This window comes from Tachysurus vachellii, chromosome 11 (assembly GCF_030014155.1).
Source record: "Tachysurus vachellii isolate PV-2020 chromosome 11, HZAU_Pvac_v1, whole genome shotgun sequence".
NCBI classification, from domain to species: domain Eukaryota; kingdom Metazoa; phylum Chordata; class Actinopteri; order Siluriformes; family Bagridae; genus Tachysurus; species Tachysurus vachellii.
This window is the reverse complement of record NC_083470.1, coordinates 22,820,861-22,837,727: the sequence shown is the minus strand read 5'-3', so window position 1 is coordinate 22,837,727 and position 16,867 is coordinate 22,820,861. Positions and strand designations below refer to the sequence as shown.

The window sequence follows — 16,867 nt, the reverse complement described above, 5'->3', positions numbered from 1 at the left end:
TTGTGGATTAGAGATGAGAAACATCATTAAAAGTTTGTGGGTGATTTTTTTTTTTTTTTTTGAAATGCCAACATTGGTGTTATAAGATGGAATTTTCTGTTAAACAGAGCAAGAGCACGATGTGTTTACAAAAGCATGGAGGGATTGCTGGTGTCTCACATGAAGTGTGCCACTGTGTTTCTTCAGAAAAAAAAAAACACCCCCCACTTTTATTTTCCATTCAGTACAATTAAAATGTGCAGGAAATCTCTTTCACATGCTGAGAAACTGAAAAAGTCAGCAACTGGATCTGGAGGGTGGGTGTTGGCAGCAGTGGTAAAAGAAAAACTGTCAGCAAACATTTTAGCTCAGAATGCCAATGTACTGGCTAACTCAGCATGGGGTAGGACAAAAAAAACCTTCAGCAAAAAATATGGAGCTGAAGTGCTTGCATTAACAGTAGCACACCAGGTAGGCTTGGTAGAACCAATAAAATAATTAAAAAAAGCTTTTTTTTGAGTGACTGGTGGAATAGCACAGTCAATAACCCAGTCTGATGCAGGCGCACACACACACACACACACACACACACACACACACACACACACACAAACAACTGCAGTCGTATAATGAAGCAGAATACAGCTGCTGAAAGCTAAAATGTTTAGTATTGTATTGATCAAGTCAGACAGTGGAGCAGTGGCAGAGAACCCACTTCATATTGCATCCAAACATAAAATATCGTAAATGATAAGATATAGTACTGAATCCGAAACCAACAAATAGTGCACTATAATAAGAGGACTGGTCAGGGCTTAGTGATCTTTAATAGAGTTTAAGATTTATTTAATATTAATGGGAGTGTGTACTATTACTAGAGTGCAATATTTTGACTGTACAGCTTTGTACTATTGACAAAGCCATTCAACTTCCGGTCGATGGCGCTAGAAAGCAAAGAGGCTGAGCTTTAATACTTTAGTTTCCTCTATCTTCAGGCTCTGCTCGAACAGATCAGCTTCCAAATGGTATGCTAGCACAGTCCAACACATTTCTGAGATCTCTACCTGTAACTCTGAGATCTAAGATCTCGGAGATCTCTGACTGTAACTCTGCTGTAGGTCATGTGGTTATATTGCATTCGGGAACAAACCCAAAGTCTGAACAGACATCACCGGTATGTCCTTGTTGGATTTCTCATTAATATTTCAGCTCACTGGAAAATTGTGCATTAGATAAGCTTAATCCCTTCTAATTTTTTCTGAGCTATGTTTGAGATTGCTGAAATTGTTTCTCCCATTAAACACCATTGTGACTACACTAACAATGTCACTGTGTACGTTAAAGTCTCAGAGTAATAATAAAAATACAGCACTGACCGAACCGCAGCAGAACCAACAAATATAATGAGTTTTATGGTGGAGTGTTCCTTCCCCGATTCATAACTTGTCTATTTATTAAGTGCACTGTTTGCTGGGAAGCTGTTGGTGTCAGGCCGTGCCTGTGTGTGACGTGACAAGCTGTCATTCATTGAATGGAAGTAAAACTTTAGACAGTGGTTCTCTGCCATAGCCCTAAAAAAGAGGCAAGATTTGACAGGGCTTTTGGACTGGAGGGAGGTGTCTGTAGTTTATACCATACGCAGGTCCTGCTCGCAAAGAAGGTGCACACCAAGACCCGCAGTAATCATGGTCGTGAGAGAGGGATGCTGCGGAGGAGACCATGGCTTTAGAAAACAGTAAAAAAAAAAAAAAAAAAGGATCTCATCTCGGAGCATTCAGAGTTTTGGCTTTACCTGAGTGTAGGTGTGAGATCTGACGTGTTTTATTCCTGTACAGGGCTGAAGAAAACATTGTTTTTTTAGATATCCATCGGACACACCAGAAGTACTCAAGCCAATTTACTTATGAAGAATTGATAAACAGGTGAGCCCAGTACAGCAGTACAGTTTAAAACCCACTTAACAGCAATTGACAACCATTTCTTAACCCAAACATACACATATCATTTTTTTCCAGCCTCCTTCCCAGTGCAAGTGAGCCACAGAATGAAAAGAAAAAGAAAAAACAACACAGTTGGCATTTAGCACAAACAGCCAAGCAGAATGCGTTGTGGGATTATGAGGAAGTTGTTGGTTTTTTTTATAGACCCAAATGCTAATTCCTCATCCCATCATGCATCGGTTTTAAAGCAGCAAGTGCGAAGCAGGCCAGAGGCAGGCAGAGAGGGAGCAGGCAGGTAGGCAGCAGGGAGGAAGGGAGCCTGAGTAGGCTGCAGGACAGAATGTGAACATGGTGACATAGTTGCAGGGGCCACACTTTTATAGCACAACCTTCTAAACTTACTTTACCGGTGATATTGAGGTTCTCATTATATTTTAATGGAATACTTCACAAAACAACCAAACTCTGTTCCTAGGGCTCAGAATAAATATATGAAATGGTGATCATTTCCTGAGACTCTAATTATTATAGAAAAATGTGCTCAACTTTCAAAGCATGTTCTTACTCCCTTAAAGACCCACACAGTGAGAATAAATAAATGCTTAGCGGTTCCGCTAAAACTGTCGAACTGATGAATATGTGAAAGTACACCGAGATACAGTCTGAATTAAAAGCAGTGATAAACACAGTTATACTAAAGCAATCGAATGAGGCGACAGATTTAACCAAAAAGTGCTACAAACTTGCTTTCGGATCGATTTTTCTGTCTCAAACACAAAAAGAGCCATTCCAAGGAGACAAGATCACCCGAGTTCACATCGGACAGTAACTAGGTCAAGCTCCTGTTATGTGACTTAACTACCTTAGAAAAATTGTGTACAAGACTGCTTGTTTTGGATGGTTATACATGTTTATTCTGAACTTATCGGATACTCAAAAATACTGTCTCCAAACTGCCTCAATTCGCTGATCATTTTACTTTTCTCGCTAACAACACACACAATACTTTTGCTTCAGTAACCAATCAGTATGGTGGAACCTGCCAGCTTTGTCACTCATGTTCCCATGATCCTCAGCGTGCAGATGGTAAGAGCAGGGGTGGAAGGAGTCATTGTTATAAACCCAAGCCCATTGGCCAAACCCCACAGTGAGGATTAGCCGTCATTTTTGTGATATGGTCACCCCCAGGTGAGTGAGTGTGTGAGTGAATATAAACTACAGGCCAGGCGTACTGTACCGTCCTGCAGCTGCCCCTGCCTCTGCTGCAGCTTTTTACGTTTGACGTAATCGTGGTCGAGCGGAGTGACCACGCACGGGGGGGAAGTCACACCTGCCGGACCGTCGCTGGGCAACGATGTTGCCATGGGCACAGCTGTCAGTGTCGAGTTTGCAGCTGTCAACAACGTCACCGCCGAGGAGGAGTGCGAATCTTCGTCGTTCAAAGACGGGGGTTTTTCCCTGAGAAAGTATAAAAAGTATTAAACGCTCAACTCGACACTTTGCATTGTTTCCTGCCATAATTTGACTCTGATCAATACTAAATGATTAAAAGTCAGAGTTTTTAAGGCAGCTCAGAATTGGTGCAAAATGTCAAGCTTTGACTACAAAACATTTTTTAGGCATTCGATGCAATTTTTTTTTATTCCTAAATAGATGAAACTATTTAATGTTGGTTGTTGCTTTTTGATCAGTCATGAAGGACATTAAGCATAACTATTCATGAAAATAAACAAAAATAAATGTAGTAAGAAAAATAAAAAATAGTCATTGATTGAAGTTTATTAAAGTGGATTCCACACAACAAAAGCAACTCACCTGGTGCAAACATGGCAAGCAAAACTCACTTGAATTTGGCAGTTAGTGAGAGGCACAATGCATATTTGCCTTTACTTTAAATTTGCCTGGATGCAACCGAACAATCATACGTTTAATGTAAGGACGTCTTCCAGTGACTGAGAGCACTGATGGAAATTTCAAGTCATGACAGAGCACCTGATAAATATCAGTAATATACTAATGTACTTAGTGACTTTCAAGTTAGTACATTAACGGGCACCGACATATACAGGGCTGTAATGAACTTACTTGTCGCTAGATTTAGGCATGTTCTTCTCCTCTCCACGAGCAAAAGGGCCAACCGCAGCATCGGCAAGCATGTTAAAGAAAAGCTCGTAGTCCAGATGGTCCCTCTGCTCCGATTCTTCCTTGCCACCTTCTTCCTCCAACAGTTTCAGAATAGTGGCAGCTGTACGGTAGAACAGCTGTGATAGAAGAGTCAGATGAGAGGCAGGAAATAAAATACTTTCCAGAGGTTTAACATTTAAAAAAAAAATAAAGAAATAAACAATGGCTTGTCTTACTTCTAGTGCCTCCATGGCCAGATCAGGTGGGTTGTGGTAGTGAATCTTTCGGGGATACCGAGCAGCTTCCTCATGGAGGAAATGAGCAGACTGGTGTGGAGTAGAAAATCAAACATCAAATTCTCTCTGTATATTCAGCTATTCTTGATCTGTATTAGCCTGGTATATATCCAGGCACAAAACATAACTGATCCATTTACTTTTGGGTAAATATAAAAGTTTTGCTGAACTTTTATTGAACAAAGTGCAACAAACAGTAGAAGATCGACAGTTTACCTGTTTATAGAGCCGTAAATAGTCTTTCTCTGGTAACTTGCGCTTCTCAGTGATCTTGCCAAGCATGTAGTGTATGAGCCACTCTTCCTCATTACAGTCTCCTTCACATGTGGAAGCACTCTTGAAGCAATTATGTGCTGTCTCCAACATCGAATCCTTACGGTCCTCCATCTGCACACACACAGTAATTATTCCACAACCTAAATAGACTGTGATGCTTACAATGGAAGTAATACATTCATCGCCATACACACCAATTTGATAAGATCGGGTGGCATCTCGTTCTTCCACTGTTTGAGCTGCCTGGAAGCAAAGGAGTGCAGGGCGTAGGACATGGTGCCGTACTCGATCCACAGGCTCAGGTTGGAGCTGTTGATCTCCAACGCCCGCTTAAAGCATGTCAGTACGGCAAGAGAGTGCTTCCATACAGGCCCATCGCTCTTTAATTCGTTTGAGTTCAGCTTGTCCTGGATGCGAGTGGCCCGGGCCAAAGCCATCCCGGCCCAGGAGTCAAACCTGGGATAATATAACATAGTTATGGTTCAAACTTGTGACACTGGGACGCAGTGAAATTCAGTAGGATTTCACCAATGGGGAGAATATGAAAGAATCAAAACACTGATAAAGAGAGAGAAAGGATTTTAAATACAAATATGGAGATTTATCCTCTGTGTAAAAAAAAAAACACATTTGCAATCGTTTACTTAAACATAGTCAGGACTTACCTGTTGGGGCACACGCAGATGTCATGCATATAAAATTTAATAGCTTTGGCCTGCTCTTTGTTCTTAAAGTGGTAGTCTGCCAACAGGTAGTACAGTTCATTGACCAGAGGGGGAGCTGGAGGAGTTCCTTCTGGGAGTGACGGTACCTGGACAGGAACATAAAGGACATATCTGTTTGATTACATAGAACAGGTAATATCAACTGTGTCTTGGTTTGGTTGTGACAAATAACTTATGACCTACAGAAAAAAAAAGTTAAAGTGTGCTAATAACAGAAAATGGTTAGGTCCTATGTTTCTTTAGTCGATCTGTAGAGGCACAAGTCACTGACAATGTTACACGGCGTTATGGAAAGTGATAAACCTCAGAGCACAGTTGCATCAATCTGCATCATTTGAACAATGTAAAAAAGCACTCATTATTAATTCATTATTAATAATATGTATTCCCAGCACAGTCAAAAATGTTCCTGAACTTGATGTGTGTTACACCTGTGTGTTGACTACGAAACAATAGCTAGCCATCTTGCTTGAATGTGCGCTACCGTGTTATATTTTTCCGTCAAGTCACTGTACTGACACTGTACTTGTTGTCTTTAAGCCAAGTTAGACGCGTGTTAAAGAAAAACGCATTAGTTGAGGCCTAGCAGGCAGATTCAGTGCCCACACGGGACTGAATGAGTGGTTATGGATCCAGACCTTGAGTGCTCCTCCCTCTATGTAGGATGACACTTCGTCGATGGAGAGCGTAGGCAAGTCGGAGCAAGGGATGATTCCGGGAAGCCTTCTCAGCAAGTTGGCCAGATCTGCAGACACGGTGCTTGTCTTATAGCTGTCAAACTCTGGCAGGGTCTTGGGCTTGAAGTACTCAAACATAAAGAGTGCATCGTTCCACTGCAGCTCCACCTGACAGAGACGAGCAAAGAGAGAGGCTGTATAAAATAAATGCTTCATGATATACAAGGGGAACTTTGGGCTGCCAACATTTTCACACTGTTTCCTTCTTCCACTTTAAAACAGTGACCTCTTTATGAGTTAATGGAGGTCTTTTGCAAACATGGATTTAGTTCAACTTTCCTTTCTAGTTCAAAATGGGTGATGGGAGCACTGATGGTGTCTGATGGTGAGCACTTTGCCACCACAAAAGTATAATAATGAGGATATAGTGACAGCTGTGCAGTTGATCGCAAGATGTGTTGGTTTCGTTAACTTTGTACATATCTGTATCTGCTGGGTTTTTCTGTATGGCTGTCCTTGCCCTCTACCAGAAGTATACTAGAGAGTTTGAGAGCCAGAGGTTTCTTATTTTCCAATAACAGCATGTCATATATTGTTTTATTCTTCTTATACTACAGCAGTTTGCTGTCATTTACAACCTTAAATTTATTAATAAACTGTGGTGTAAGGGAAGAGAAAGAGGGACTGCAAATTAAACTGAATGTGAATCTTGACGTGCTAAACATTCCTCACTGTTTAGATTGCAAAACCATTATTTTATGAGTCAAAAATCAGTAGCATTGTTCTCCATGCAGGGCATTCACCTCAAAGAATAGCAGTGAATAGTAAGTGTGTGTACACATGTGACCACAAGAGAATCAATCGCTTTATTGGTGCGGTGCCTGCCTGCTGCAGACCTCATGCCACCCAGCTGCTTAATTAGCTCTGGGAAAACACTCGTAAACTCATTAAGTAACAAAGCTCACAAAGGAGCCAAGGGGAGAAGGTAATCAACCAGAGAGAGAGAGAGAGAGAGAGAGAGAGAGAGAGAGAAATAAAGAAAGGAGCTGGAACTCAAGCAGGAGATGCTGAATCCAAATGCACAGCCACTGTAAAGTGTTAAATGTAGGGGTAATGAGGCCATGTTAACCTGAGATGTGTTTTAGACCGGTAATTTTCTGTCTTTACAGTTCACAATTCATTCAAAACACAATTCATGTGTTTGTACCCGAGTGTGTTCATGTGTTTGTACCTGAAAATAGTATACTACGGATGCAGGATAATTGTGAAATTATAAGTAAAAAGTAACAAATTCACAAAAGCACTGTGTTAAAAAAAAAACAAAAAAAAAAAAATTTAACGTATGAGAATTTTGTTTCAGCAAATAAGATAAAATGGTGTAATTTCTGAAAACTACAGAGTTTTTCCTGTATTTTTATTTATTTATTTTAAATAAAAGGGAGAAAACATTACACTAAAGATTGCATTCCGACATTTTGACAGCCGGGATCTGAATATAATCTGAATAGATTAGAGCTAGATCTGTTTCACTACAGTATGTAGGTATGTGGAAAACAGACATCTACACATGTTTGAGCAGACTGGTTATTTTTAGTGCCGTGTTTGTGAAACTGGCTCCTTACCTGATTTTTGCAGGAAGAATTTAGTGAAAGATATTTGTGGATTCTTAAATTATGTCTCGACACGTTACAGGCAGAAACATCACAGTGACCGCAAACAGCTTTTCCAGACTAACGCACAGAAATCGAACGGTTTGACTACCTGTGGTGCGGAATGCTCCTCCAGGTAGCGTGATTTGCTCTTCTTGCTTGGGTAAGAGTACAGGCAGAAGAAACACTGCTCCAGTGCCAGCTCCAGATCCTCTTTATAAGGCATTGCATCTGCTTCAGACAGCTTCTGCTGCAGTACACGGACCTGCGGCACGCAAACGCAAGAAATACGTGGTCAAAAGGTTTATTAAGCTAAGATTAGAAGGTGTGTGGTGATATTCTGAAAGTTGTCACTGTCTTTAGACTCACGAAAAACTTGAGTAGAACGCCATCAGAGTTGCAGCACCAGGAACGGCGGCCCAGGCACTCATGGGCTGTGTTTAACAACACCAAAGACGGGGGCAACAGGGGATTGTCGTCGTCTAAAGAACAACAAATACATATGACGACGCTGAGCAAACAATGCTGCTGATGTCTTATCTGCTGTGTGCCCTGTTTAGGTGTGCGTTGTTGGGTGCATTTGCAATCGTTTTTTTTTCTGTACGTTTAGAGTATAATTTATCCGCTTTTCATTTTAACAATCCTCCGTGGATACGAGATCAGGAGAATTAGGCAACGAATCTCACCCCTGCCAGTTTGAAAAAGAAACTGATTAAATAATCAATTAGCCAGCCTAATACAATCAGGACAATTCAGTCTAATTGTGAAAATGAACACAATGCAGAATTGAAGGTGAGTAATTAGATACAAGGCTAAAAAAAAACAGCCTGCATGCAAAAGTATGGCTCTAGATACATTAGGGAAGTTAAAAATATATGTATATAATATATGCTCAAAACCATAACTTCTATCGCTCGAGATCTCTGTTGATTGTGACTATTTGCTGCCAGGCTCAGTTGTGTCAATGAACTATATATATATACGAATGCAATGGAGGTAAATGTTTGTAATTGTGATGAAATTTTCCTAAACAGTGCGATTTGTGAAATATACCATCGTCGTCTTCGTCGGCTTGGTGCTGGCGGTGTGTGCAGTCAAGCTCTGCCTCGTCAGGCTTGAGCAGGTGATAGAGCAGCATCCATGGCAGCATGGAGGAAAAGTGAGGCTCCTTAGGATCATCAGGCAACACCATGCTGCAGGCTATTAGCTAGAGTAAAAACATTTAAAAAAAAATAAATCAGTTCAGCATTATAAAGAATGATCAGACAAAGGGTGTCGGGTGCTAAAGCTTTTTCTGACTCTCACGCAAACATACACAATGACACACCTGTATGAGATTGTTGGCGAGGCGAGGCAAGTTGGTGGAAGGTGGCATGCTGGTGAGAACGTGAGGCTGTTCCGTAATGCATTGTTCAATTCCCTTCAGCATGGCAGTCACCGTAGCTACCCACTCCTCCTTAGCAGAGGGGCTGCTGGGTAACATGGAGTTTATGTGCTGCATGGCCTCATTCAGTGCCACCTCAGTGCTTTCCAGACACTGAACGTAATCCTTCAGGCGAATCAAGGAGCTCTTTGGGATATGACAGAGTGAACTGAGTGTTTGAATAGAAAGCTAGCTGGGTAGAAATGTTTGTGTATATGTGTCTGTGTATCACCTGAAGCAGCAGCAACTGGGCTGGTCTCTCAGGAGCCGAGCTGATGTACTCCAATGGCTTAGGCCGTGCCGAGCTGGGCCCGTAGCTCAGCGTGGGTTGGAGTAATCTCACCACAGCCTGGTAGTCGCCAGTCTCAAAAAGCCTCCGAATCTCCTCCAGTGACTGGCACCTCTCCAGAGACTTTAGCTTCTTCTCAATCTAACACAGGCAAGACATAAAATATTCAAAAACAAATATGCCCATGATTTAAGAGATCCTTTGGCCATCTGCTCTTAGAACACAAGGGTCAGTATGTATATGGTGTATGTGAAATATTTCTATAGCACTCTACAAAACAACAATGATGACTCGGGGAAATCTATTTTTCAGAGCTCTATATGTTTGTGTGGGTGTGTATAATTGTATGTATGCGTAGCCTGTATAATACTGAACCTCCTCTACAGAAATGGATGAATCCACACAAAGGTTAGGCATGTTGATAGAGATTTTGTCTCCGTCACTGGTGTGAGACTGGCTCTTCAGTAGCCCCACACACACATCATAACGTTCCAGGGCCTCTTCCATGTCACCCTTCAATTCAGACAAGTGTAAAAAAAATCAAAAAATAAAAAAGGTGTAGGATAAATATATTTTAAAATAAAGATCACATAATCAGTCATAAACAGCTACAAAAATGATGAGGTATGTTAACTAATACTGGAATCAAGAAGGATTAGGACCACTTTTGTATCTGTTACCTGAAATATGAGGTGCCGAGCTTTGAGCCAATGCACTCTGACAGCGAATGGAAGCCAGTCTTGTTCAAAGATGTCTGCCTGAGAGGAGGCCATGATCAGCATGTACAGATCAGTCAGGAAGCGGCTCTCCTGGCTGTCCTGCTCGCTATGATCACTACCATGTCCTGACATACTCCTTCTCTGAGATGCTGAGAAAGACAACACGAATCACGGCTCTGCTGAATTCTCCGTTCAGATCGTTTAGAAAGCTTTGGTTAATATTTTAACACATCATCATTCTCTAATTTATAAACATATAAAATCGGTGGAAATTGCTGGTGTATAAGGGGAACACCAATCTTGAAGTGGTGCTTTTATAGGAAATCAGCTTTGGGATGGTAACAGTAACATGATGCTTGGCTACTTTACTCCACTCTGTCATAGTCCCTGTTCACATCTGTTGTTAACATGATCTCTTCTCAAGAAAAATAAAATGTAGGTGTCATGCACATTTAATACGCTTGTTTGGTGACACTGCTGTTATCACATAATAGGCCAATCGAACCCCTGTTCTGCCTTCCAGACACTCAGTGTATCTGGGTTAAGTATAAATAGTTAATTTTATTCTGCCACAAAACAGGATAATGTGTAGAAGTAGCACACAGAGAATTCATATAAATAAATCCTTTTTTTTTTATAAGCAAATAAAATGACAATTTTAATAAAAGCTTTACATTGTTTGAGATTTTCATTTTGTTATTCGACCAAAACCTTAATGATATCTAGCTAGACGGCATGTCCTATGTGACTCGAAATCCCCAAATATTCCACCTTTTTAGGTTATAAAAATTCCAGTAATGATGGATGTGTGAGCTTAAAGATCTTACTATTCTTTCCCTTAGTGAGGACCCAGTGCTCCAACTGCATTTCCATACAAGACAAACTCATCATCATCATCTCCTATAATACACACATACAATGCAATGTTATAAGAAAGTGTATAAACCCACACAAAAATGGAAACGATTGTTTGCTGCTGCTTCCTCTAAGCCTTTTTTCTTTCTCACCTTGATGTGCTGATTGTTGGAGTCTCTGAGCAGCGGGTTGGGCAGGCCTGCACTGTGTCTCCTCCAGCAGTTGTAGATCTCCATCACCACTCCACTTAGTCCAGGGGGCCACTCTTCCAGAAACTTTTGACCAATTGCCTTCAAATAGCGCATGAGGAGTTCCAGGATGCCGCCGTTCTCCATGTTAGCTAGCAGGAAGGCGTGCACTTCTTCATGCTCTGCGAAACAGCGTCCAAACATTGACGATCAGAGGTGATGTAAAAACAGGAAAAGTGTCAAAAGTCAAGAATAGATTTGAGCATGGACGTTACATTGAGAACAAGCTCTGAAGCCAACAATATCAAGCTTTATTGCATAAATTCCAGAGCTTAGAACCAATGTCTTAGAAGCTTGAAGAGAAAGATTTGTAGGTATGTTTGGAGGTATGTTCACATTAGAACATTTACAAACCGTTATCTATCTTCAAAAAACTCGACTACAATGTAAACATAAAGAATGAGACAGAAAGAGTAAAAGTGAGAACAGATCCAACTCTCTACCTTTCTCTGCTGAGTTAATGTAGTCCAAGAGGTTGGACCCGGAGCCCTGGTTAAGCTTGGAGCCGGGTTTCACCTCACACTGTGTATCCATGTTACTGAGACTTTCCTCATCCTCATCGACATCAAACTTCTTCAGCCTTCACAGAAACACACATATAGGTCGTATACATAACCACACAAATTTACACTAATAACAGAGAAATAAAATAAACCCTTTAGCAAACACATATGTATGATGATGCTGTCCAAATCAGTTCTGATGAAATATAGCTAAATATAATTAGATTAAAAAAAGCCTATAGGTACCGTGATGGCAGAAGTTTTATCAGCAGCTCTTGGAAGTCAATCTTCTCTTCTTTCTTGCTTTTGGTGTTGCGAACGCGTGCAGATCTCCTCTTGGCCGTCTCTCCGCAGTCCTCCATCGTTCTCTTCCTCTTGGTGGCCTTCTTCACTTTATCGTTCAGAGGTGAGTCGAGAACTGTAGGGACATCTTTATCGGTTAAATCTATTTCTAGCATGAAATGAATATAGAATAGAAGAAAAAAAGATGAATGGATGGTTAATGTGCCATTTAAAGTGAGTCAGCTGCAGTCATGTCACATAGCACAAATGATAAAATAGTTGTACTCGATAACTAAACGATTTCAGTCAACATTTGGCAAACTGTATCACTATTGATCAACTGATCAATTTTAAAGTTAAAATACACAAATTCAGATTTGATCCATGACTGTAAATGAGTCTTACTCACCACCAGGGGGTGCAGAAATGTTAACAGAAGTAGCAACAGGTGGAGCAGCAGCCGCAGGAGTAGTAGTAGTAGTAGTAGTAGAAGAAGTAGTAGAAGTTGTAGAACCAGTAGAAGAAGTAGTAGAAGTTGTAGAACCAGTAGAAGATCCAGTAGTAGAACCAGTAGAAGATCCAGTAGTAGAACCAGTAGTAATGCCATTGAAAATAGCAGCAGCAGCAGCAGCGGTGCTTGCAGCAGTCGTGCTTGTAGCAGCAGTGCCGACCTCCATTGGGCTCTGGCACACTTGTGGCTGTCCTACGTTACTGCTGCTTTGAGCCTGTGGCTGAAGAGGGGACTCAGAGGGCATGGACTGGCTGGCACTGGGGCTGCAGGAGTCTGCCAGAAGTGGGGGAAGAGGCTCAGATGCTGGAGCAGAGGTGGAGGACTGTGGAGACTCTGTGGCTGGGGCTGTTTGAACTTGGGAGGCATCTGATGTTGTCTGGAGGACACAGTCTGGATCACGGTACATGGTGAGGTCAACACGGCGACCGAAGTCAGATCGAGGAACCAGGCACTCATTTTGGTGTTTGTACATAGCCAGGAAGCTCTCGCCTACACTCTTCCAACTGCAATGACAGACAATGTGATGATGTAAAATGTCCATAACAAAAGCTTTACTAACAGGATAAATAACACTTTGCATTAGTCCGTCCTGCCCCGGATGTATTCCTCATACTCCTTGTTCCTAATACAGGCTATGGATCTGCCATAACCGTAACTGTAACCAAAAGGAAACTGAAGAAGAATAGATTATCGAGTGGTGTGCCTCTCAACATCTCTAACTTAAACATTTATCCACATATGCCTGCTGTTTCCTATTATGCAGCAGAAGACATGGAGGACTCACGTGAAGCGTTTAATGGGCTCCACCAGCTGTAGGTCTTGCAAAGGAGGTGGTGCCAGTTTCGCCTGCCTCTGTCTTCTTAGCTCCAACGCCTCCTCTACAATACTGTGAGCTTCCTCCTCGTCTGTGTCATTGAAGTGCATGGACATATCGCTATAGACCCAGAGACAGACATAAACATGCACACACATCACAGTCAGATTTCTTTGGAGACATGTGTAAGTATTAGACCGAATTAACAGGAAAAGGGGGACATACAGTTTTAAAAACAACTTCATCGAGTCTCGTCTGAGGCAGGGCTGCTCCTCAAAGATCTTCTCCTTCAGCACCCAGGCTTTAGTGTAGCCTATATCCTTCTCTAGAGCCTTGCAGATGTAATGCAGGCAACCTGCCAACCAGCCACCAATGACAACCAGTTCAAATGTTACTGATTAAGCCTGCTGTATAATACTAAGAAGCACAAGCAGTGCTTTCAGATAAAGTGTAGTCAATTAGTACAACAAGACAGTGATAATAAAGGTTTTGAATTTAAAAAAAAAAAACCATACATACAGTTATAGTCACTAAGTGTGTACAGGACAGTAATGAGTCTGTCGAGGCACGGCCAGTGGTCAGGGTTACAGCGCAGTCCAACCTCGAAGGCATGACGAGCAAGTGGGATACTCACTCTCCTTAGAGCCACTTGACCCAGCTTATACCACATGTTCACATCTGTAGAGTCCAGCATGACAGCCTACACAAACATGACACACACATACATCACTGACACACTCAGAAATTACGGTTCCTTTTTTTAATAACCATAAATGCTAACAATGGACCTTATTTATCAAACTGGATACGAATTGGTCGATCTGTAAATATAATTTTGTTATTAATCATCACGTTACCTGGACTACATACTAACTTTACACAACACCAGGATGTCTGCATGGAGAAGCAATAAATTCACTCTTGTCATTGTTGCTTCCAGTTTCCATATAAGCAGAAAATTCACTCGTCATTGTTGCTTCCAGTTTCCATATAAGCAGAAAATTCACTCGTCATTGTTGCCTCCAGTTTCCGTATTTTATAGAAACTGGAAGCAACAACGACAAGAGTAAATTTTCTGCTTCTCCATGCAGAACATGCGTAACATGTCACGGCAAATCAAAGTTATTAGGCATTTTATCAGAACTGTATAAGGAATATCTGATATGGAAAATAAATAGAAGCAGTGGTCTGTTGTTACGTGTGTTATAGCATATGTATCAGATGAGCTACATTTTCATACGATCACCCATCAATTTTGAAACATCAGTTAAGCTCTTACACACAGGAAACCATTTCTTTGGCCCAAATGGAGGCTTCTTCCACCAGGTTATGAGCATGTAATGAGTTCATACCTCCACATAGAAGTCTGTAGCTGTATCCAGGTCATCCTTAAGCACGGCGAGACTGGCCAGGTTTTTATAGGTGGAGTACTTTAGCATTAACCCCGGGTGCTTCAGCCCAACCTTCTCATCTTCAGATGCCACTGCCTGAGATAAAGGCAGAATCAAGTAAATAGTCACAGCCCATTATAAGCCAACTATAATTTAAAAGCTGAGGCACATATGTGCACCTCCTTAAGCAGCGGCGTCTTGAGGAGTTCATGATAGGCTTTGGCAGATTCTTCAAACTTGTCATGCTTCTGCAGATCGAGAGCTCTGTGATACAGCGCAAACGCCTCAGCTTCCTGCAGCACATCATGGCAGAAAGTCTGAATTAATACACAGCATCGACTGCGTCATTTTAATGATAGAGATCAAATGACTCACCTGAGCCTCTTTGGTCTGACTCGGTTTTGTACTTCTAAAGTGATCCTCATGCTCATCTGCAGTCTCAGAGGCTGCGTTAAGAGCAGCGATTCGGATCTGTGAGACAAGTGAGCTTACATCATAAACAGTGTGCTTATCACAGGCAGAGATACATTACAGCTTAGAGAAAATATATCTTACCATCTTTTTTTTTATGTATTGTTAAACATCACCACTGTCTGCTCTGTAAAAACACAAAATATCAGCGTACCTAATACAGTCCTCGTTTAATAACCACATACAAGCTTAATTTCATTCAGCAGAAATCATTGTACTTCTAATATATTTCAAAATAAGGTAAACCTAGTTCATAAAATAGTACTGATTTTATCTACATTAGTACTACATTTTTTGTTTTAAACCAGTTTCATTGGTGCTGCTGTTTACCTTTATTTACTGGGAACACAAACATTAAAGCTAGAACAGCGATCAATAACAGTGTGTACCTTTGTTTGTGTCTCAAACAAGGAAACAATTCATTTCATAACAATGTTACCTCAGACATTTCTATATTACATGTTAATAAGGAAGCTCAGCTTATTTCACCTGGTTAACACTGCTGCTGTAATCATAAACGCTATCCTTCGTTACACTAAGCACTAACTATCTGGAGTCACCATGAACAGGATGAGTTCCCTTTTCAATCTGGTTCCTGGTTTTCATCCTAATGTCATTGGGGGATGTAGATGTACATCCTGATACGATCAACGCTGATTTTTCTTGGTCCAGATAGATGCCCATGATCTCCAAAAATGCTCCGTAAATCTTTGTACATACACAACATTGACAAACTAACAAACTAATCATCTAGATCGAGGACATATTAATGTATTTGGATACTAGAACACCAAAATATATATATATAAATATATATATAGCTGAGCAATTAAGGGTTAAGGGCCTTGCACAGGGGCCCAACAATGGCAGCTTAGTGGACCTGGGATTCAAACTCACAACCTTCTGATTGGAAGCCAAAGTGTTTAAATTACGTCTCAGTAGGTTTTGTTGTGAAATGGTTTGTTTTATGCTGTTACAATAATAATAGAAAATACTGTTGTATTGAACGTTAAGAATATTTAAGCTAATTTATTTTGATGAAGAATATCTCAAATTTTGACAGGAACGTGTAAACAGTCTGAAAATTATATTTATATCGATATAATTTATCTAACACAAAGGAAAGACGGTTGCTAGTCATTCTGACCGTTAGCACTTAGCAGTTAGCCGTTAGCTAACTAGCTCTTGTCACCTTTTAGTCTTTTTGTTTACAATTTCTCAACTAACGCCGGTCGCTTTATGCTGAACTTTCCTCAAAACGCTGCAGTTCACAAACTCTTCCAAAAAAAGGTCTAAAACGTTAAATACACGCTGTTCATCGTCGTTGTTTATAAATATTTAAACGCGTTTGTTTGTTTGTTTAAATAAGTCTCACCCGGCTCAGAGATGCGCGAGCTTCTCTTTGCTTTGCTTTGCTATAACGCAATGCCAACATTGTGAAATTTGATTGGCTGCTATGACGCACGCGCGCCGCATGTGAGCCAATAACGTTCGAGTTAACTTGTGGGTTCCACAGAGATCCCCCAGTAAAGGTGATCCATCCTTGACGGTTACATACAGGGTACACGGAAAAGAGGTAGTGTTTTGACTTAAAAATGAAATGGAAAAATAAATGCATTATAAAATAGAATAATATGTAAGTCAGCCCTTAAGAGAGACAATTAATTTATTTATTTTACTGAGTTGCATGAACTT

At 40.9% G+C, this 16,867-nt stretch overlaps 1 protein-coding gene across 4 annotated transcripts in view; it reads right to left on the bottom strand.

The window, feature by feature from the left end:
• The window catches only part of cabin1 (calcineurin binding protein 1), a 46,465-nt gene extending 29,877 nt beyond the window's left edge, over nucleotides 1–16,588 (bottom strand). Inside the window, exons 1-29 of one of the 4 annotated variants that reach the window (XM_060880709.1) lie at nucleotides 16,548–16,588; nucleotides 15,257–15,299; nucleotides 15,077–15,172; nucleotides 14,881–14,994; nucleotides 14,663–14,797; nucleotides 13,830–14,010; nucleotides 13,536–13,665; nucleotides 13,281–13,430; nucleotides 12,395–12,999; nucleotides 11,950–12,154; nucleotides 11,644–11,780; nucleotides 11,105–11,322; nucleotides 10,925–10,997; nucleotides 10,059–10,246; nucleotides 9,754–9,891; nucleotides 9,322–9,519; nucleotides 8,994–9,236; nucleotides 8,720–8,873; nucleotides 8,036–8,148; nucleotides 7,779–7,931; nucleotides 5,979–6,185; nucleotides 5,281–5,426; nucleotides 4,810–5,071; nucleotides 4,556–4,726; nucleotides 4,280–4,369; nucleotides 4,005–4,180; nucleotides 3,157–3,377; nucleotides 1,772–1,816; nucleotides 1,613–1,684 (exon numbers count right to left, since the gene is read on the bottom strand). In XM_060880709.1, coding sequence (XP_060736692.1) covers nucleotides 1,613–1,684; nucleotides 1,772–1,816; nucleotides 3,157–3,377; nucleotides 4,005–4,180; nucleotides 4,280–4,369; nucleotides 4,556–4,726; nucleotides 4,810–5,071; nucleotides 5,281–5,426; nucleotides 5,979–6,185; nucleotides 7,779–7,931; nucleotides 8,036–8,148; nucleotides 8,720–8,873; nucleotides 8,994–9,236; nucleotides 9,322–9,519; nucleotides 9,754–9,891; nucleotides 10,059–10,246; nucleotides 10,925–10,997; nucleotides 11,105–11,322; nucleotides 11,644–11,780; nucleotides 11,950–12,154; nucleotides 12,395–12,999; nucleotides 13,281–13,430; nucleotides 13,536–13,665; nucleotides 13,830–14,010; nucleotides 14,663–14,797; nucleotides 14,881–14,994; nucleotides 15,077–15,172; nucleotides 15,257–15,259 — 4,624 coding nt within the window. In that variant the 5' untranslated portion in view covers nucleotides 15,260–15,299; nucleotides 16,548–16,588. Of the gene's footprint in view, nucleotides 1–1,612; nucleotides 1,685–1,771; nucleotides 1,817–3,156; nucleotides 3,378–4,004; nucleotides 4,181–4,279; nucleotides 4,370–4,555; nucleotides 4,727–4,809; nucleotides 5,072–5,280; nucleotides 5,427–5,978; nucleotides 6,186–7,778; nucleotides 7,932–8,035; nucleotides 8,149–8,719; nucleotides 8,874–8,993; nucleotides 9,237–9,321; nucleotides 9,520–9,753; nucleotides 9,892–10,058; nucleotides 10,247–10,924; nucleotides 10,998–11,104; nucleotides 11,323–11,643; nucleotides 11,781–11,949; nucleotides 12,155–12,394; nucleotides 13,000–13,280; nucleotides 13,431–13,535; nucleotides 13,666–13,829; nucleotides 14,011–14,662; nucleotides 14,798–14,880; nucleotides 14,995–15,076; nucleotides 15,173–15,256; nucleotides 15,300–15,661; nucleotides 15,855–16,547 lie in introns of those variants that run through there. The other 3 variants (XM_060880708.1, XM_060880710.1, XM_060880711.1) reach the window with 3 other exon arrangements.
• Nucleotides 16,589–16,867: the final 279 nt, after the last annotated feature.